Source organism: Monodelphis domestica, chromosome 4 (genome assembly GCF_027887165.1).
Source record: "Monodelphis domestica isolate mMonDom1 chromosome 4, mMonDom1.pri, whole genome shotgun sequence".
Taxonomy (NCBI): domain Eukaryota; kingdom Metazoa; phylum Chordata; class Mammalia; order Didelphimorphia; family Didelphidae; genus Monodelphis; species Monodelphis domestica.
In genome coordinates, this window is record NC_077230.1 from 386,262,257 (window position 1) to 386,283,503 (window position 21,247).

The 21,247-nt window shown below is 48.4% G+C and overlaps 1 protein-coding gene across 6 annotated transcripts in view; it reads left to right on the top strand.

Moving 5' to 3' along the window:
• HSPG2 (heparan sulfate proteoglycan 2) overlaps window positions 1-21,247 on the top strand; it is a 173,273-nt gene that overhangs the window by 53,207 nt on the left and 98,819 nt on the right. For 3 of the 6 annotated variants that reach the window (XM_056795621.1, XM_056795623.1, XM_056795625.1), the window contains exons 2-7: window positions 6,657-6,795; window positions 9,390-9,434; window positions 17,021-17,130; window positions 17,350-17,408; window positions 19,847-20,007; window positions 20,266-20,304. In XM_056795621.1, coding sequence (XP_056651599.1) covers window positions 6,657-6,795; window positions 9,390-9,434; window positions 17,021-17,130; window positions 17,350-17,408; window positions 19,847-20,007; window positions 20,266-20,304 — 553 coding nt within the window. The remainder of the gene's footprint in view (window positions 1-6,656; window positions 6,796-9,389; window positions 9,435-17,020; window positions 17,131-17,349; window positions 17,409-19,846; window positions 20,008-20,265; window positions 20,305-21,247) is intronic. The other 3 variants (XM_056795624.1, XM_056795626.1, XM_056795622.1) reach the window with 2 other exon arrangements.

Here is a 21,247-nt window from a genome sequence, read left to right on the forward strand (position 1 = left end):
CTGTTTTAAAGGTCTCCTTATCCTGACATTCTGGGTGCTAAGATACCTCCACTCTGATGTTCTGAATTCTAAGATCCCCCAGCTCTATTCTCTTTTCTAAGGAGGGGGTTCTCCTAGCCCTGACCTTTTGGGTTCTAAGATACCTCCAGCTTTGGCATTCCCTGTTCTAAAGGTCTCCTGGTCCTGACATTCTGGGTGCTAAGATACCTCCACTCTGATGTTCTGAATTCTAAGATCCCCCAGCTCTATTCTCTTTTCTAAGGAGGGGGTTCTCCTAGCCCTGACCTTTTGGGTTCTAAGATACCTCCAGCTTTGGCATTCCCTGTTCTAAAGGTCTCCTGGTCCTGACATTCTGGGTGCTAAGATACCTCCACTCTGATGTTCTGAGTTCTAAGATCCCCCAGCTCTATTCTCTTTTCTAAGGAGGGGGCTCTCCTAGCCCTGACATTCTGGGTTCTAAGACCATCCCAGCTCTGACCTTCCCTTTTCCAAGACCCCCTCCCCCAGCTCTGACACTCTGGGTTCTAAGCCTCTTCCATCTGATGACCACTATGTTGAAGATAATCTGCATCACTGCCGGGCAGCTAGGTGTCTCTTGAAGCTAGAAAGTCTAGATGTGGCCTCCGACACTGTGTTACTCTGGACGTGTCAATTAACCTGCTTCAATTCCCTCCTCTGTAAACTGGGGATAATCACCATACCTGGCTCCCAGGACTGCGGTAATGATCAAACAAGATCGTGTTGGTAAAGGGCTTTATGAAGCTCTAAATGGGAAATGTTCATAGTATTGGTGCAATGACCTTCTCAGTCCCATCCTGAAAGATTTAGGAAATCCTGGTCGGCTCCTCACCGTTTCCTCCTCCTCTGGCCTCTTTCTCTTTCTCTTTCTCTTTCTCTTTGCTGTCTTGGTTCCTTCTGGCCCCACCTTAGAGCTTCAGATTCCATTTTTCCTCCACCCTCCTCACCCCCAGATGTGCAATCCAGCTGCTTCATTCTTTTGATCTTTAGCTCTTGAGGTCTTTGGCCAGCTCTCCACGATGGCCTATTTGTCTCCTGGATCCCAGCCTCCCCTGAGCTGACCCTGGATGGGGGGCGGGGGCATTGGCCTCCCTCCCCACCCCCCCCACCCCCGCTCCCCTCATCGCTTTCTCCCCATGTCGACCCTTGAAGCCTCTGCTTGAAGCCTCCCTCCCTCCCTGTCCCCGCAAGCCTCCCAGATGTGTGTACTTCACTGTGCTCCAAGTTGAATCTCACTTTGCTATTTCCTGTCTTGTCCCCATCCTCTCCTGGTCCCCCAGTCCAGTCCAAGTTGGGCATCGAGCCAGGCCTCGGCAAAGAGTAACTGGGGGATTTCCTCACCTGGGACAGAGCCCGAGAATTGTGTGTGCCCAGAGATGCCTCGCCAGGCCTATGTGGGGCAGAAATAGCCACACTGGCGAGAAACTCTCCCCACTTCAAAATCAGTCCGCAGGCTCTTGGAGTTCCAATTTGTCTTTGGGCGGCCAGAGCCATCTCTGGCCAGGCCAGGGTCCATCCATCCTCCTACCTGTGCCTCTCTCCTCCCCTAAGACAAGGGCCCTCTCTTCTCCAGAAACTCCATGGTGGGGCCCAGCCAGGGTCTGGGCACCAAGATAGGCCTCCTTCCTTCATCTTGGAGCCGCGGTGCCACATCTGGCCCCCGATTGACTCATCCAGCAGCTGGCCTGCTCCCCCTCCCTTCTGAACTTGGGGGTGTTGGGGGGTGCACAGATGCTGTTGTCAGTGTTTCTGTGAATTTTCAACCTAATTCACTTAAGTGTCTGGAATGCGTTTCCCTTGGGCTGTAGATTTGGATGTACAACGGTAACAACCAAAAAACAACCAAAAAAAAAAAGCAAGACAGATCAGCTCTTGTGATGTAGTCCACAGCTGGGAAGCATTCTTGTCTCCCCTCTACTTTCCCTCCCCAACTCCAAGCCCATATCCTTTTCCTCCTGTCCCTTCTGCCTTGGAGTGGCCAGAGGATGCCACAGAGTGCTGGGCCTGGACTCCAAAAAACCCAAGTTCTAACACCGCCTCCCACATGGACTAGCTGGGTGACCCTGGGTGGATCACTTAACCGCTGCCTCAGTTTCCTCATCTGTAATATGGAGGAAATGATAGCACTTCCCTTTCAGGGCTGTGGTGAAGATCCAGTGAGATGATAATTGTAAAGCCCTTATCTGTTCTTTTATTTTTATTTATTATTTTTTAAATTCTTTTTATTATCTTTATTATTGTTCTAACCTGCCCTGCCTCTCCATCCTTACCTTTGCTGCCAAGTGGGCCCAGGAAAAAAAATGGAGGTAGAGATAGTCTTATTTCTTCTGATCCTGCTACCTGATTTCTTTCAGGATCCTAAGCAAGATGCTTCTGGGGCTGGAAGGGTCAGGAATAAACTTATTTCAGCGGCATAAATGGGGAAACCAAGGCAGGAATGGGGAACAAAGGGCCTAGGAATCAGACAATCTGGGTTTGAGCCCTGTTACTTCTTATTCAAGTCAGCTAAGATTTATTCTACACTTAATATTGTACAAAGTCTTTGGGGAAAGTTCCAGAATCTCTCTAAAAGTGAGTTTAGTTATCTGTAAAATGGGAGCAATATTGGATGTCCTGACATCCTTATTCAGGGGCTGTAGTGAGATTTGGGGATGGTATTCACTTGTGTTTGACTCTTCCTGAGCCCTTTTGGGGTCTTCTTGGCAGAAATATTGGACTGATTTTCCACTTCCTTCTCCAGCTCATTTTACAGATGAGAAAACTGAGGCAAATAGGCTTAAGTGACTTGCTATGGGTGACACAGTTAGGATCTAAGGCAGGATTTCAACTCTTACCTCAATTTTTTAAAACTTTTGCCTTCTGTATTAGGATCAATTTCTAAAAAATACAAAAAAGAAATATTAGGCAATTGGGATTAAGTGACTTGCCCAAAGTCATACAGCTAGGAAGTGGCTGAAACCAGATTGAGCACAGGTTCTACCAACTACAAGCCTGACTCTATCCACTATACTACCTAGCTGCTCCATTGAACTCAGACATTTTTTTTAACCCTTACCTTTCTTCTTAAAATCAATACTAAGTATTGGTTCCAAGGCAGAAGTGTGGTAAGTGCTAGGCAATGGGGGTTAAATTACACTGGAAGTGTTTGAGGCTAGATTTGAACCCAGAGACCTCCTCTTTCTTTCTTTGTCTCTCTCTCTCTCTCTTTGTCTCTCTCTCTCACTTTCTCTCTCTGTCTTTCTTTGTCTTTTCTTTCTTTTTCTATTTCTTCCTCTCTCTATTTCTTCCTTCCTTCCTTCCTTCCTTCCTTCCTTCCTTCCTTCCTTCCTTCCTTCCTTCCTTCCTTCCTTCCTTTCCATTACCTTCTTGTTTTAGAATCAATACTTAGTACCAGTTCTAAGATAGAAGAGCAGTAAAGGTCACAGGGTAAGAAAGACCCAGGGTCACAGAGTTAGGAAGTGTCTGAGGCCAGATTTGAACCTATGTCTTCTTGACTCTAGCTGCCCACTCAACCTTCTTCTTTTTTAAAAATATTTTTATTTTTATTTTTTACCTATTACATGCAATATCAAATTTCCACACATGTTTTCCTAATTTATATGATTGAATTTACCTACCTCCCTCCCTCCCTTCCATTCCCCCTCCTGTGCTGGCAGGCAATTCAATCTGGTCAACCCCCTTCTTTTAAAAAGAGGGGAAAGCAATGAAAAAGGGTATTGTCTCCAGAGTCAGAGAGCCTGGGTTCAACTTTGTCTTTGATGCCTCTCCTTGTAAGACTGCAGAAAAGCTACTTAACTTCATTTGGCCTCAGTTTCCTAATTTGTAAAATGAGAGTTAGACTGAATAAGTGGCCAATAGAGAAAAATCCCTTCCGGCTCTAGGTCTGTAATCTTAATTCCCATTTACTTTTTCTACCAAAAAAAAAAAAAAAGGAAAGTCAGACAGAGCTGGGATTTGTGCTCAGGTTCCTCCTTGCTAAAGCCCACGCTTCCTCACCTCATAATAAGGGGCTTGAAGCCAAGTCAATGTATACGCTTCTAGACGGTGATTTCAGGGTGAGCGTGGGCCCAGGGCAGGACAGTGAACACTTATGTTGGAAAATATGTTTGGAGATCCAGGGGGGAAAGAGACTGTAGGCTTGGAGACAATTCAGAAACCTCACCCCCTGCCTGATGAATACTTTCTTCCAGAAGAGAGTTGGAAGGAAATGCATGTGGCAAGAACTGAAAGACATGAGAAAAAAAATGCCGTTAACTTCATTTTAACCAATTGGAAATGCCCAGATGGAGTAGTCATTTCTGAATCATCTCTCGGGATGTAGTCAGTCTCGGTCTGTATAGTAAGATCATCCGCAGGTTAGAGCAAAAGTCAGACCAAACCAAACAGCCAATCACGACCAATCTTGTGAAACAGATGGGATGAAAGTGACACTGTTTCCTTGACAACATTTCTCTCTAGGCCAGGATAGTCTACCAAGCTGGGGGTTCTGATAGATGGGAAATGGGAAAAAGTAAAGACCTTCAACTTTGTTCCTGTGTGGAGAGGAGTTTCATTGATGTGAAACAACTGAAAAGTTCAAAAGAAACTGCCCTCAGCTAGCAGACATGGCAGCTAGATATCATAGTGGGTAGTGCGCCAGGCTTGAAATCAGGAAGATTCGTCTTTGAGAGTTCAAATATGGCTTCAGAAACTTATTAGCTAGGTGACCCTGGGTGAGTCACTCAACCCTTTTTTGCCTTAGTTTTTTCACCTTTAAAATGAGTTAGAGGGGAAAACTGGATGGCTCAGTGGATGGAGAGCCAGAGATGGGAGGCCCTGGGTTCCAATCTGGCCTCAGACACTTCCTAGTTGGGTGACCCTGGACAAGTCATTTAACCCATTGCCTAGCCCTTACCTCTCTTTCTGCCTTGGAACCAATATTCAGTATTGACTCTAAGATGGAAGGTAGAGGTTAAAAAAAAATAATAATAATTTCTTGGTTGAATTCTCCAAGATGTTTTTGAGATCTATTTTTGTAGTATGAGAATTTGTCATCTCAGGAGCAGTATAGGAATAAATCTCAGAGAATAGCTGTCAAAGGCAGGAGAGATCTGGGTTCAGGTCTCACTTCTGATTCCTTCTGGCTTTTTTTTTTTAAACCCTTACCTTCCATCTTAAAATCAATACTCTGTAATGGTTCCAAGGCAGAAGAGTGGTAAGGGCCAGGCAACAGGGGGTTAAGTGACTTGCCCAGGGTCACACTGCTAGGAAATGTTTGAGGTCAGCTTTGAACCCAGGACCTCCTGTCTCTAGGCCTAGCTCTCCATCCACTAAGCTGTCTGGCTGCCCCCTCCTTCTGATTTTTTTGACAAAGGGTTAATCATGTCAAATCTCACTCTCCTAGGTCAGAGGTGTTAAATACTGACTCAGGCATCATTAAGAAGTGCCAAATCAGATTAAAATGTAATTAGCTGGCCTCAAACATTTCCTAGCTGGGCAAGTCACTTAATCCCAATTGCCTAGCCCTTACCACTCTTCTGTCTTTGAGCCACTAGACAGGGTTGTTGTGAGGATAAAATGGAATAATGGGCACAGAGGACTTAATCAACCTTCCGTCACCATATAAAGTGTATAAAGGGTGTTTCTTTTAACGTAATTAGAAAAGATTTAACAAAATAAATAAACATACAATAGAAGATAATATTAATATGTGCTTTTTTCATAAATCATCTGCAGCCCACAGGGATCTTGATGTATGTTGTCATGGCCTCTTTTCTATCTGAGTTTAACACCAGTGCTCTAGGTTTTGGGGGAGGTTTAGGGTTTGTTTGTTTAATACAAAGATATCTTGCTGGTTTGTTCATAAAAGAGAGTGATCATCTGGTATAGAATTCTGGCTTCCTGATTATGATTGTCAACAAAAAGGAGTGGGTGCATTCAGTGGGTGCAACATTTTTGTCACCTATAGTGATCTATTGAACAGTTTCTGCCATTTTTCTATAGTCACCCTGATGAATAATTACAGTTCTTCAGTGTTAATAACTTTTTTGTTGTTTCTAGTCCCAGTGACCTAGCTTGGTTTTGTTCTCAAAAATCCTCCCATTTAAGGGGGAGGAAAGAGGGGAGAGAAAGAACATGAATCAAGTAACCATGGAAACATATTCTAAATAAATAAATAATTTTTTTGGAAAATCCTCCCACTTATATATGTTATTATTTACAAGCAGTGCTGTATGGTGGATGAGAGGCTACCCTCAGAGTCAGGAAGTCCCGAATTCAGGTCCTGGCACAGAATCATTGGCTGTGTAGCACTGGGAAAATGCTTTAATTCTTGGTGTTCAAAAGAGCCCAAGCTATACATAACGGTGATGATGCAAACCTGCAGTACTAGGAGTTTTCTCATAGCAGTGTCAGTTGCACCATTGCAGTCAGAAGTCCTGTTATCATTATTATCATTATTATTATTATTATTATTATTATTGTTAATGTTGGTGTTGCAGTTCCTTCTTCTCCCCCTTCCTTTGCTTGGGCTGCCCACTGGCTCTATGCCCTCGTCATGGGCTTGTTTGTGCCACTCCCTGGGGAAGGGAGGTCATTGAGGGGGCTTCTCTGAAGCCAGAGGGATGAGGCCCCAGGATAGACACTTTGGTATCCCACAGGTGGTCCATGGTCGGACGGCATATGATGGGTTGTCCCTTCCTGAAGATGCAGAGCGGGAGACCGCAGTGGTCCGGCCTCACTGGAACTACACCGACCTCTCTGATGATGAAGACCTGCTGGCGGATGAGGCCTCTGGAGGTGAGTGGATGTGACTGAAGCAGACAGTGTGGGAGAAGAGGCTTAGAAGGTTCTGGGCAGGGAGGATTCCTGGAGGAGAGTTGGGGCAGGTGCCCTCCATCCCTGTCTATTATACTAGGACAGGTTGGGGGCCAGACCTTAAGCTCCCTTCTGGTCCAAGGAACCTGTGAAATGAACATGAAAAGGGCATGGTAGGGGCCGTGCCAGGTCTGGAATTGGGAGGACCTGGGTTCATATGTGCCCTCATGCATTTTTTAGCAGTGTGACCCTGGGCAAGTCACCTAACCCCAATTGCCTAGCCTTTGCCACTCTTCTGTCTTAGAATTGATGCTAAGACAGAAGATAAAGAAGATAAAAGATAAAGAAAAAAGAAAGATAAAAAGAAAAGAAAGTGATAGAACCAAAGCCCAGGTCCAATCATGCCACTCTCTTGCTAAATAGATTCTAGTGACCCTCTCTTGCCTCCAGATTCCAATACTCAATTCTCTGTTTGACATTCAAAGTCCCTTATAAATAAAACAATAAATAAATAAAGATAATAAAAAAGTAAAAATAAAAAACCTCACTCAGTGCTCTGTTTGACAAAGTCCCTCATAAACAAACAAATAAATAAAGATAATTTAGAATCAATACTGTATGTTGGTTTCAAGGCAGAAGAGTGGTAAGGGCTAGGCCATGGGAGTTAAGTGACTTGCCCAAGGTCACACATAGCTAAGAAGTATTTGAGGTCCTATTTGAACCCAGGACCTCCTATCTCTAGGCCTGATTTTCAATCCTCTGAGCCACCTCGCTGCCCCTGAAATGGATATTAATATGGCCAATTTATAGTTGGGAAAATGGAGTCTCAGAGATGCCAAATGATTTCACCAGCTGCTAAGCATCCAAGACAGGATTCAAACCCATTCTTCCCAGCCCCCAAATCTAGCACTTTTCCCTAAAGTATATAACACTTGGTGCTTCGCAAACAGCCCCTGCCAGAGCTGGGGCAGGACAGGAAGCCCTCGACCCTCTGAGAAGATATCTCACAAATAAAACTAAATGCCCAAGGGAGGAGGACAGGGAGGCCTCGAAACACAGCAGGGTCAGGGTGGCATCTAACACCCTAGAAAGCCTCTGACGAGGTCCTGGGAGCCTCTTACAAGGGCAACTTCAAAGTCCCAATCAGAGGCTTGTAAAGACTTTTAACCAACCATGCCGGCCCCAGGGTGATGCTGAGAAACAGCAAAGGATGGAGGGGAAGGAATCCTCAGGGCTGAGCCTCCAGGAGACATGCCAGAGCCTGAGGAAGCCCAGAGCATCACCGAACGGATGGGGAGGGAGAAAAGATGAAGGATCTAGGCCCGCTTCTGATACCCACCTGCCTGGGCAACCCTCTGCAGCTGCAAGATGCAGAAAAGGGACCAGCCTGCATTGGTAGAGAACGTTTTTTTCCCCTGGTGTTCCTTATCCCAATGAAACTAAAAGTGTGGCCCAAAAATGGACAGCAAAACGAGATGGTGGCAAGAGCCCTTGGCCTGGAAGAGGGAGGGTGAAAGCCTGGCTTTGTTACTTACAGGATTATAGGATTCAAAACTCAAAGGAAGCTCCTAGATCATCCAACCCTTTCCATTTTGCAGATGTGGAAACTGAGGCCCAGGTTTGCCTCAGTGACTTACCTGAGGTCAAATATTAAGTGTCAGGATTTAATCTCAAAACTAATGACTTGAGGCTCTCTGTCCCTCTAAGGCTTATAAAGCGCTTTCCTTAAAACTACCTGGGAGAAAAGAGTGGCAGAAATATTGTACAGTGATCAACTGTGAAAGACTAGATTTTTATCAGCAAAATAAGGTCCCAGATAACCCCAAGGGACAGACTTATGATTAAAACAAAACAAAACAAACTGATACCCACAGACAAAGAAGGAAACTATTGGAATCCAATTGCAATTCAAAGCAAGCCATCTGTCACTTTATTTCCTTCATGAGTGTTTTATTGTATGTGGGATATGTGTCTTCACTCACAATATTGGGGAATATGGAAATATGTATTGTACAAAAGCATTGGTCTAACCTATAACAGACCATTTACTGCCTCGGGGAGAGGATGGAAGGAGGGAGGAACAGAATCTGAATCACAAAATGCCAGAAAAAATGTAGAAAAGTGTTTTTATGGGTCATTAAGAAAAAAAAAATAAGGGGGTGGCTGGGTGGCTCAGCGGATTGAGAGCCAAGCCCAGAGATGGGAGGTCCTGGATTCAAATCTTGCCTCAGACACTTCCCAGCTGTGTGACTCTGGGCAAGTCACTTGACCCCCAATGACTATCCTTTACCATTCGTCTGCCTTGGAACCAATATACACTATTGATTCTAAGAAGGAAGGTATGGGTTTAAAAAGAAAAAAATAGAATTTTTGATACTAAGACAAAAAGTAAGGGTATAAAACAAACCCCAAAAAAACTATCTGGGAGAAGAGGAACACTCTGTCTGTTTCACAGTTTTCAGGTTTTAAAGCTGTGTTGCTTGGAATGACAAAATATTCTTGCGATTGTCATTTGGAGAAGTTGCCCTCTCTCCCCAGTTCTCTCCCTCACTGGTTGGTGTCTTTGTTGTTTCCAGATGGCCTCGGCAGTGGGGACCTGGGAAGTGGAGACTTTCAGATGGGTAAGTCCCCCAGAAAATGATTTGAGAGCCCAGCCCGGCTCAGCCCAGCTTTCCCTTTCCACCCTCCAGAACTTTCACAGGCCACCTTAGATGCCATCTCCAGATGGCCTTTGGAGTCGGGATTCTCCTCTGGGGAAAAGACAAGTGGATGATAAAGGGTGATGGGAACAGGGGGACAATCTGGTGTTGGGGGACTCATTTCAGGGCTGAGGCTCTGACTAGAGATGAGGCAGGAGCTAAGCCTCAAGACCGCTCTCAGCAGAGGCCAAAGGTGAAGATTAGTGTTGAAAGCTACCTTCCCCCAGGGGACTGGGAACCTCAGGGTTGGGTACACTGAGTCAGGAGACCCCTCCCCCTTTCCCCACTGACTTGGGAGCAGATGATAAATGAGGTTAGAGCTTCCTGCTCTCAAATCCTTCTTGCAAAGGAAGAGAGTGTATACCCTGTTCCTGATCCAGAAAACTAGAATATGGTCTTGAATTACAATTCTGCTGTTTATTACCTGAATTCTCTTAGCTTAGACACTTCCCTTCCCTGGGACTTATTTTCCTTCCTCATCCGTAAAATGAGGAATTTGAAATAATTGAGCTTTAAGCCCCTTTCCAGATTTTACAACCCATGTTCTAATATTCTCAGTTCTAAGATCCCTTCCAATGCTGGCATTCTGTCTTCTCTTGGCTCTCCCAATTTTCACATTCCTGTATTCTAAGGCCCCTCCAAGCTCTGACAGCCCGGGTTCTAAATTCTCTTCCAGCTCTGACATCCTGGGTTCTAAATTCTCTTCCAGCTCTGACATCCTGGGTTCTAAATGCTCTTCCAGCTCTGACATCCCAGGTTCTAAATTCTCTTCCAGCTCTGACATCCTGGGTTCTAAATTCTCTTCCAGCTCTGACATCCCAGGTTCTAAATGCTCTTCCAGCTCTGACATCCTGGGTTCTAAATGCTCTTCCAGCTCTGACATCCCAGGTTCTAAATTCTCTTCCAGCTCTGACATTCTGGGTTCTAAATGCTCTTCCAGCTCTGACATCCCGGGTTCTAAATGCTCTTTCAGCTCTGACAGCCCGGGTTCTAAATGCTCTTCCAGCTCTGACATCCCAGGTTCTAAATTCTCTTCCAGCTCTGACAGCCCGGGTTCTAAATTCTCTTCCAGCTCTGACAGCCCGGGTTCTAGATTCTCTTCCAGCTCTGACATCCTAGGTTCTAAATTCTCTTCCAGCTCTGACAGCCCGGGTTCTAAATTCTCTTCCAGCTCTGACATCCTAGGTTCTAAATTCTCTTCCAGCTCTGACAGCCCGGGTTCTAAATTCTCTTCCAGCTCTGACATCCCGGGTTCTAAATTCTCTTCCAGCTCTGACATCCCAGGTTTTAAATTCTCTTCCAGCTCTGACATCCTGAGTTCTAAATTCTCTTCCAGCTCTGACATCCTGGGTTCTAAATGCTCTTCCAGCTCTGACATCCTAGGTTCTAAATGCTCTTCCAGCTCTGACATCCTAGGTTCTAAATTCTCTTCCAGCTCTGACAGCCCGGGTTCTAAATTCTCTTCCAGCTCTGACATCCCAGGTTCTAAATTCTCTTCCAGCTCTGACATCCCAGGTTCTAAATTCTCTTCCAGCTCTGACATCCTAGGTTCTAAATTCTCTTCCAGCTCTGACAACCCGGGTTCTAAATTCTCTTCCAGCTCTGACATCCCAGGTTCTAAATTCTCTTCCAGCTCTGACATCCTGGGTTCTAAATTCTCTTCCAGCTCTGACAGCCCGGGTTCTAAATTCTCTTCCAGCTCTGACAGCCCGGGTTCTAAATTCTCTTCCAGCTCTGACATCCCAGGTTCTAAATTCTCTTCCAGCTCTGACAGCCCGGGTTCTAAATTCTCTTCCAGCTCTGACAGCCCAGGTTCTAAATTCTCTTCCAGCTCTGACATCCTAGGTTCTAAATTCTCTTCCAGCTCTGACAGCCCAGGTTCTAAATGCTCTTCCAGCTCTGACATCCCAGGTTCTAAATTCTCTTCCAGCTCTGACAGCCCAGGTTCTAAATGCTCTTCCAGCTCTGACATCCCAGGTTCTAAATTCTCTTCCAGCTCTGACAGCCCGGGTTCTAAATTCTCTTCCAGCTCTGACATCCCAGGTTCTAAATTCTCTTCCAGCTCTGACAGCCCGGGTTCTAAATTCTCTTCCAGCTCTGACATCCCAGGTTCTAAATGCTCTTCCAGCTCTGACATCCCAGGTTCTAAATTCTCTTCCAGCTCTGACAGCCCGGGTTCTAAATTCTCTTCCAGCTCTGACATCCCAGGTTCTAAATTCTCTTCCAGCTCTGACAGCCCGGGTTCTAAATTCTCTTCCAGCTCTGACATCCCAGGTTCTAAATTCTCTTCCAGCTCTGACAGCCCGGGTTCTAAATTCTCTTCCAGCTCTGACATCCCAGGTTCTAAATTCTCTTCCAGCTCTGACAGCCCGGGTTCTAAATTCTCTTCCAGCTCTGACATCCCAGGTTCTAAGCTCTCTTCCAGCTCTGACAGCCCAGGTTCTAAATTCTCTTCCAGCTCTGACATCCCGGGTTCTAAATTCTCTTCCAGCTCTGACATCCCAGGTTCTAAATTCTCTTCCAGCTCTGACAGCCCAGGTTCTAAATTCTCTTCCAGCTCTGACAGCCCGGGTTCTAAGGGCCCTGCCAGAAATGATATTCGGTATTGTTGGGGCCTCAGTCCTAAATCCTCTCACCCTTAAGAGTCTTGACATGCAACCAGCTGCATTCAGCCTCTGGGCTGGGGGACAAAAGGGGTGTGTGTGTTTATCAGAGCCCATCTTCTCTGCCCCAGGGAGACAGATACAGGCCAAACCATCCATCTGTCTTTTCCCCTCTCCCTGGCTCCTCTCCCAAGGACTAAGCGCTGAATTCCAGGCAATCAGTACCACTAAGAGTCTGGATTAGGACAGCGGGGGACAAGGAGAGGCCTGGCTGGAAACTGGGCCACGGACCCGTGTCCAGCCTTGATCTCCACCTATTCCCCTCCCCAAACCAGTCCAGGACCCAGGTAGGGAACAGCCCAGTGAACAAGACCCAAGGAGCCACAGACATTTCCTGCCATTCCTGGGATCGGAGCCGGCTGACCCAAGGCTGTTATGTGGTCTGGGTGCTGGGCGCCCAGCCAGGCCATGATGACAGAGTCAGGCCCGCTCAGTGCACGGTGGAGGGAACTCCCTTGACGGGGCCAGACTGGCTCAGGGCTCCCTGCAGTCAGGGGGTCTCTCGCAGCCCATCCTGGACAGTGGCAGTCTCAGTGTGCTTCCATGGGCTTCTCCCACCAGTCCCCTCCCATCCACACCATTTTAGGCCTTTGTGGCCCCTCCTTTTGAGTCTTAGAGGAGGGTGTCCAAGCAGGCCTTCCGACTCCTGAGGAGGGCCTCCTGGTCAACAGCTCTCAGGACAGTCACACGGGCCTCTCCGGGCAGGGCCATCGACGCTGAGAACAGTCCTCCTGGGGAGTCTGGACCCGAATGCTTCCTCCTGCCGTCTCGCTAGTCAGAAAGCCCACCGACCACTCAAGGGGACTCCCCAGGCCTTTGGAGCAAAAGCATCCTGGGGGAGGGCAATAGAAGAGAAGCCCAGTCGGCTTGGTCTTCCTCCTCCTTCACAGCCTGTGCTCTGGGGCCTTTCTTCCCAGAGACTGCCCATCCCAGGCAGGCCCGTCCATCACGTCCGTGCCCCTTCCTCCCACCCTCCCGGACCGTGCCCAGATCTCACTCTCCAGCCTCCTCCCCTCTGCCTTAGCCTCGCTCTCCTCTCCTTTCCCCCCAGAAATCTTCCTGGGAAAACAGCTGCAAGGGGCAGGAGCCAGGGGTGGAGGCGGTTTGGGGTGTGAAGAGAAGGGGTGGGAACCTCGAGTCCAGCTGGGGAACATCCAGGGACTGGAGCCAGCAGTCTTGGGTGATTGTTTAGAGGAGGAGGAGGAAGAGGAACACCCCCTCCCCAATCCTCTAAGCACCTGATAACTGCCGCTTGAGTGGCAGGTCTGCCTCCTCCCCACCCCCAGCTGCAGCACGTCTATTGCCTTTGTGGCCCCCCCCTTTTGAGTCTTAGAGGCACCACCCCCTCTCCTCACCCCAGTTCTGCAAGCTCCCAGCCGCCCTCTTTGTAGCCATAATGTTTTCTCTATTGAGTTCAGTAAGCTTTAGGAAGTAGCTGTTCTCCTGACCCAGTGACCTGGTGCTTAGGGGCTACAGAGCCAGTCTTCAGATTCCCCTTCTGACCCCCCTGGATTGTGTGTGCCAGGACAAGTCACCTCACTTCTCAGTGTACCAGGCAAACCTCTTAGACTGCAAGCAGCAGACCAGGCTCTCGATTAGGAGGAAGTTTCCTCACCAAGATCTCCTTATATCAGTAAAAGCACATGTTCAGTTAAAAAGAAATGTTCACAGGCCCTGGGTCTGCGTTCTATTCTTCCTCTTCCCTTCTCTCTTCTCTGTAAAGATAGAGAGATCCCCCAAGCCCCTTCTGGTTTTGATGGAGAAGAAGAAAGAGGGAAGGGGAGAGAGAGAGAGAGAGACAGAGAGAGAGAGAGAGAGAGAGAGAGGGAGAGAGAGAGACAGAGAGAGACAGAGAAAGAGAGAGAGGGAGGGAGGGAGGGAGAGAGAGAGAGAGGGAGGGAGAGAGAGAGAGGGAGAGAGAGGGAGAGAGACGGAGAGAGAGAGAGAGAGAGAGAGAGAGAGAGAGAGAGAGAGAGAGAGAGAGAGAGAGAGAGGGAGAGAGGGAGAGAGGGGAAGAGAGAGAGAGAATGAAGGAAGGAGAGGGAAGGAAGGAGAGAGAGAGAAAGAGAGAGCAGAGAGACAGACAGACAGAGAGAGAGAGAGACAGAGAGGGGGAGAGAGAAAGAGGGAGAAAGAGAGAGAGGCAAAGAGAGAAAGGGAAGGGGAAAGAGAGGGAGAGAGAGAGAGAGAGAGAGAGAGAGAGAGAGAGAGAGAGAGAGAGAGAGAGAGAGAATGAAGGAAAGAGAGGGAAGGAAGGAGAGAGAGAGAGAGAGAGAGAGAGAGGAGGCAGACTCCTTTGTTTTTCCCACCCACCCCTGCATCCCCTTCCTCCTATCTCTCCCTTCTCATTTTACTTCTCTGTGCTTTTTGTCCCTGAGCCTAGGGAACCTGCCCCTTCCTTTCTCCTTGCTCCCCCCATTTGTCCCTTGGGCACATCCTAGCCCTGTTCCCATTCCCCTGCCCAATGTGAGCACTCACTAGACTTGGCTGTTGAGTCTAATTCCCTCACTTGACAAGAAAGATGAGAAGGGGGCAGATATATTGTGGGGTAGATCGGGGAGTTGAACCCAAGTCTTCTGACTCCCCAGTCCAGTGTTGTTTGTTTGTTTGTTTTTTCTGTGATACCATGCTTCCTCCCATCCCAAATCCAAGAAATGTGGAGAGTCCATTTCCATGGTTCATTCTCTCCTTCCCCACCCTCACACTCTCAGGCTTTAGCTCAAAGATGAGAAAGAGTGGTTGGCCTTTGTGCCCAGTTGGCATCATTTGTTAGTTGATGACTGCCAAAGATAGGATAAGGAGGTTGGCAGGTTACCCAGAGGCCTCTGCCTTGAGCTTCACCTGCCTTTGTGGGGTGGGGAATCTGGGTACCACTCCCTGGAGTCTACCTGACCCCTAGGTCTTATTTCCAGTGTAGACCCTGGGTCATCTTCCAGCCTTTTGGGTCTCTTTCTCAGCTCCTGGGCTCAGCCCATCCAGGGCACTGTGCAAAAGAGTTAAAAATGAGGCCACCTCTGCTCTACTCTGGCAGGTTGATCTTGGACGAGTCCCTTTTGTAGTCAGGCAACTCACAAAGATTTCTTAAGTTTCCAAGGCTGGTACAGGGGGTTCCTCACTGGGAATGCCCTCTCCAGAGGGTCTTGGTGGGGGAAGGACAAGGGCCTTTGATGGCTACTGAGGATACAAAGATGGAATTAGGGAGGCAGTGTAGGAAGGAGAAAGAACTGTGGCTTGGACCTGGGGCAACTTGTGACCCTTCTCTGAGCCTCAGTTTCTCTGTAAAATAAAAGAGTGATCTCCTTCCAGCTTAAATCTCTGAGTCAATGAATCCTAGGGAGAGGCTGTCCTTGTCCCCGAGAGAGGTGATGAGGTAACCTCATCCTCAAGGTTTTCTTTCCCCAATGCCTTATCCCCACCCCTTGCCCACTGCCCTTCCCAGCCCACAGTAAAAAAGGGGCTTTGTGGGGCCTGGATCCTCCCCTCCTCCCTGGGGGAGCGGGCACATTCCTGGGCAGGCAGACTGGGCAGTTCTAGGGAGGGCCAGTGGGGCGGTGGAGGGGATGGCAAGTAACTGACTGAATGGGCCTTTGTGTAGCCCGACAAGGGGGCCTCTGTGGCCCAGGCTTGGGGGCGCTCTGCCCCCTGCCCCTCCTGCCCACCACAGCCTCCCCAGTGGTCCAGTATGGGCATGGAGTCCCCTGAGGCAACTCAGAAGAGTCAGATCCCTGGTGACACTCATTTTGGAGGTAGAGGAACTGAATCCTGCTTCTGCTACTTATTTACTGTATTGCCTTGGGCAAGTCACTCTCCTCTAGGTCTCACTTCTGGTTGTGCATATGCAGCTCCTGAATCAACCTGTCCTTTGCTCCCCCTCCCCTGCCCTCCTGGGGGCCCAGGGATAAGCTCCACCCTGGGCCTCATGGCTCCGGCCTTGGTTTGGCCCCTTCTTACTCTTTTTTTTTTAAACCCTTGAAGAATAGACTTCCCTCTCTCTAGCCCAGGGAATTCTTAACAGGTTGGGTTTTCCCTTGGTATTCTGATAACTGTATTTCACTGTAATGAGTTTCCTTTGTAATTCTTTATAGTTTATGCATTTAAAATTATTTTTAAATATTCAGAAATGCTCGTGTCTCACCAGATTGCCAAAAGAGTCTGGAACCCCTAAAAATGTGGTGGGGTTTTTTTTTTACATTTATAAAATGCTTTATTATTTACAAAGCACTTTCCTTACAACCCTTAAGTGGGTAATACAAGTATTTCAATTTTACAGATGAGGAAATGAGGCTCAGAGGTGAAGTGGATTTGCCTAGGCTTCTCATGCAGGGCTCTTTTCATTGTTTTATTTATCACGGAACACCTAAAAATGTGAAGGACCCCTCTTTGGTCTTAGCCTGTGGCTCTAACTCCCTGGACAGAGGGCAAGGGGAGAAACAGGGAGTCCTGGCCCGATTCATTGACTTGACTCCATCCTTTCAGTCACCATTGGCAGTCAGAGGTCTCCGCTGCCCCAGAGGGACTTAGTTATACGGGGAGCTAAAGGAGAGGAGCAAGGGATAGAGCGCTGGATCTGGAATCAGGAAGACTTTTCTTCATGAGTTCAAATCTGGCTTCAGACACTTATTAGCTGGGTGACTCGAGAGAAATTATTTAATTCTGTTGGCTTCAAGTTTCCTCATCTGTAAAATGATCCTGAGAAGGAAATGGCAAACCACTCCAGTATCTTTGGCAAGAAAATCCCATGGGGCAGCATGGAGGCTCGGTGGATGGAGAGCCGGGCCTAGAGATGGGATATCCTGTGTTCCAATGTGGCCTCAGACACCTCCTAGCTTCCCTCTTTCCTCCTAGTCTATTTCCGGGCCATGGTGAATTTCACACGGTCCATCGACTACAGCCCCCACCTGGAGGATGCCGGCTCCCAGGAGTTCCGAGATGTGTCCGAGGCCGTGGTGGATACGGTAGGGGTTGAGGGGGTCACAATGGTGATCCTGGAGGTGGAGAGGAGGGCAGCCAGCCTGGAGGGATGGCAGGAAGAGGGGCAGGAAGGAAGGGGGGGGCAATTGCCTTGCTATTAACCTAGGTATTGCTTCCCTACATCAGAGAGCTTTGGGTGGGAGTATAAAGGAGGGTGTGAGGGGAGCTTGCAAAGAGGCCAATGGTTCTGTGTCCCTCACCAGCTGGAGTCTGAATACCTGAAGATCCCTGGAGAACAAGTCGTCAGCGTTGTGTTCATCAAGTGAGCATGGCTGGGAGATGGGAGGGAAGGGCATAAAGTCACAACTCCTAGATGCTTTGAGTTGGGAAGAGCCTTAGAACACAGGATGTCAGACCTGGTGGAGAATCTCAGAGCCCAGAATGTCAGAGTTTGGGGGGAACCTTAGAACAGAGAATGTCAGAGCTGGGAGAGACCTTAGAACAGAGAATGTCAGAGCTGGGAGAGACCTTAGAACAGAGAATGTCAGAGCTGGGAGAGAGCTTAGAACAGAGAATGTCAGAGCTGGGAGAGACCTTAGAACAGAGAATGTCAGAGCTGGGAGAAACCTTAGAACAGAGAATGTCAGAGCTGGGAGAGACTTTAGAACAGAGAATGTTAGAGCTGGGAGAGACCTTAGAACAGAGGATGTCAGTGCTGGGAGAGACCTTAGAACAGAGAAGGTCAGAGCTGGGAGAGACCTTAGAACAGAGAATGTTAGAGCTGGGAGAGACCTTAGAACAGAGAATGTCAGAGCTGGGAGAGACTTTAGAACAGAGAATGTTAGAGCTGGGAGAGACCTTAGAACAGAGGATGTCAGTGCTGGGAGAGACCTTAGAACAGAGAAGGTCAGAGCTGGGAGAGACCTTAGAACAGAGGATGTCAGAGCTGGGAGAGACCTTAGAACAGAGAATGTCAGAGCTGGGAGAGACCTTAGAACAGAGGATGTCAGAGCTGGGAGAGACCTTAGAACAGAGGATGTCAGAGCTGGGAGAGACCTTAGAACAGAGAATGTCAGAGCTGGGAGAGACCTTAGAACAGAGGATGTCAGAGCTGGGAGAGACCTTAGAACAGAGAATGTCAGAGCTCAGAGAGAGCTTAGAACAGAGAATGTCAGAGCTGGGGTCAATCTTAGAGCTTAGAATGTCAGAGCTGGGGGGAATCTTAGAGCCCAGATTGTTAAAGCAGGGAAGGATCTCATTGCTTAGACTGTTAAGCCAGATAAGACTTTCGATCAGAAAATGTAATAGCTGAGAAGAGCTTTAGATATAGAATGTTAGAATTTGGTAGATTAATGACAAACGATTAGAAGAAATAATAAGATTAACAGTTGGAAGAGACCCTAGAACATGGAATGGCAGGGCTATAAGGGACCATAGAAATCATCTGGGCTAATCTCATTTTATATATGAGGAAACTGGGCTCATAGAAGTTAAAGGCCTTGCCCAAGGTCACACAGTAATTTAGTGGCATGGCCAAAACCTAAAGAAAATGGTAGTGGGAAACCAGGGGCATGAATGGCTAGAAGAGAGCCCCCAGACAAGCCAATAAAAAAGTTCTAGTTCAAATCCTAGAAGCCCCATGGAGAAGGGGGATGGAATTCATTTGCTTCAGAAGCTGTCAAGAGGGAATGACTAGGTAACTCAGGGGACTGAGAGAGCCAGGCCCAGAGATGGGAGGTCCTGGGTTCAAATTTGACCTCAGACACTTTCTAGCTGTGTGACCCTGGGCAAGTCCCTTAATGCTCATTGCCTAGCCCTTACTGCTCTTCTGCCTTAGAACCAATACATAATATTAATTCTAAGACAAAAGGGAAGGGTTTTGTTTTGTTTTGTTTTTGTTTGTAAAGAAGAAAATGTGAAGAAGGGAAGGAGATGAAGAAGAGGGTCTCTCTCTTTGTGGGAGCTCAACACCTTCTTTGTATCCCTTTTGGTCCTCCATATTACCACCTGAGCTTCTAGTTTATTGCTCTGCAAAAGCATATGATTAGCCTGGATGGCTTCTAAGCTCCTTTCCACCCATTAGGACCTAAATCCTGTTATTCTGGAAAATGGAAACCCACGTTGCTTCCCACACTGTCTCAGTGGAAAGAATATGGGATTTGCCCCATGTGGCTTGTGGGTCGTGGGACATTGAACCTCAGTGTCCTCATCGGGTAAATGATTCCCCCTAAGAGGGCAGACAGTGCTGGCCTTGGAATCAGGAAGACTCGATCTGAAGTCCTACCTCGGGTTCTGTATTAGCTGCGTGACTCTGGGCAAGTCATTTAACCCTTTCCAGTTCCAGCGTCTTCCCCTTTTAAAATGAATTGGATTAGCCTCATCCCCAAAATGGATCAGATTGGAGCCATAACTGTATAACACCATGCCAACTACATTGTAGGTACTAAATAAATACAACCGGACTCTAAAATAAGAGAAAATAAAATGAATTGGATTAGGCAGCTGCTAAGGTTCTTTCTAGCTTGTAATCCATGACCTCTCATCAGCCAGAGGAGCCCCCCCTTCTCTTCTCTTCTCCCCCCCCCCCCCCCCGTATTTTCACTTTTAGAAGAAGGCAAGGCTCAGGCTCCCTCTGGGTGTCCAGGGGAGACCTCTCTTGGGTGGGCAGCCAGGGAGTGCCCAGCTGGGGCCGAGGGACGGCCTGGGAGAGGCCAGAGCGGCCGCTGAGCGCCCCTCTCCCCTTCCCCACCCTCTCCTCAGGGAGGTGGAAGGCTGGGTGTTTGTGGAGCTCGACGTCGGCTCGGAGGGGAACTCCGACGCCAACCAGATCCAAGAAGTGCTGTACTCGGTGGTGTCCAGTGGCTCCATCGCCTCCTATCTCACCTCCACTGCTGGCTTCCAGTTCAGGCGCCTGGGAACCGGTAAGCAAGTGTCTCTGCCTCGGCGGGTGCCGCGGGCCCAGGGGGTCGGGGGAGACGTCCCGGGGGAGGGCCGCCCTGGTCCTCTCGGCCACAAGCGCTCTTCTTCCTGGCGTGTGCCGTGGGGGAGATGGGGGCTGGGGTGGGGTCACAAAGCCTAGCCAGGCTCGAGCCCCCAGGGGAGGACCTTTATGGGCTCCCAGCCGCCCACCAGCCCGGGTAGGAGGAAGGCCCAGCCACTGACCAGCTCTTCCCTTGCAGCAGAAACCCCGCCCCCTCCTGTCGCCATGGCATCGCCAGGTGAGCGTGGCAAAAGCAGCTTTTGTCGGCAGAGACGGGGGCAGGCGTGCATGGCACCTTCCCTCCCTCTCCCTCTGTTTGGCCCTCAGGTTTTGGCTCTGCGCAGGGCTGGGAGGGGGCTTGTGTGCCACGTTTTTGTGTCTGTGTCGAAGGGCCTCGTGTGCTGTGTGGAGCATGGGCCTGGCATGGGCACTACCAGGGCGGGCATTTGCTGTGTGTGTCGTGGGGGCAGCTGGCAGGAGGCGTTTCCTTAGGAAACATCCTCTTTGAGTTGAGCTCAGCCGGCTCGGTCCTTCAGAGAGCTGCCCTGGACCCCCTCTACTAGGACCTTGCTGCTCTGTGCCAGAGGGAAGAGGAGTGCCAGGGGCTGGGGTACATGCTAGATTTTTGGAATGCATATAAAAATGGGGACCCTCCCTTTCTTCAAAGGGTTTACATTTTACTAGGAGGACGCATTCCATGTTTTTAAGTAAATAGAATTTTTTTTGCTAGGCTAAAGAAAAATTCCCCAGGAACTCTCTCTGCAACTAGGAATCTTAGAGGGTTGCCTGGGGGTGCTGGGAAATTAAATGACTTGTCCTGGGTCATACCTGAAGGATGAGTCTCAGGTGGGATTTGAACCCAGGTCTTCCAGACTCCAATGCCATCTCTTTATCCATTATACCACCCTATGGAACAAATGACTACCTAGCTCTGGTGTCAGGGCAGTAACAATTGGGGGGATGAGGAAGAAGATACTTAGCCTGAGCCTTAAGGAGAACTCAGGGTCCACAAAACAGGGGTGAGGAGGGAGACAATTCTGGGCATGGGAGACAAGTCTATGCAAAAGCGGGAAGTGGAATATTTTATACAAAGAACAACACATTGGCTGGAATCTGAAGGAGGAACATGGAATCGTCTGGGAGAGATAAACTGGAGCTGGGTCATGAAGGGCTTTAAATCC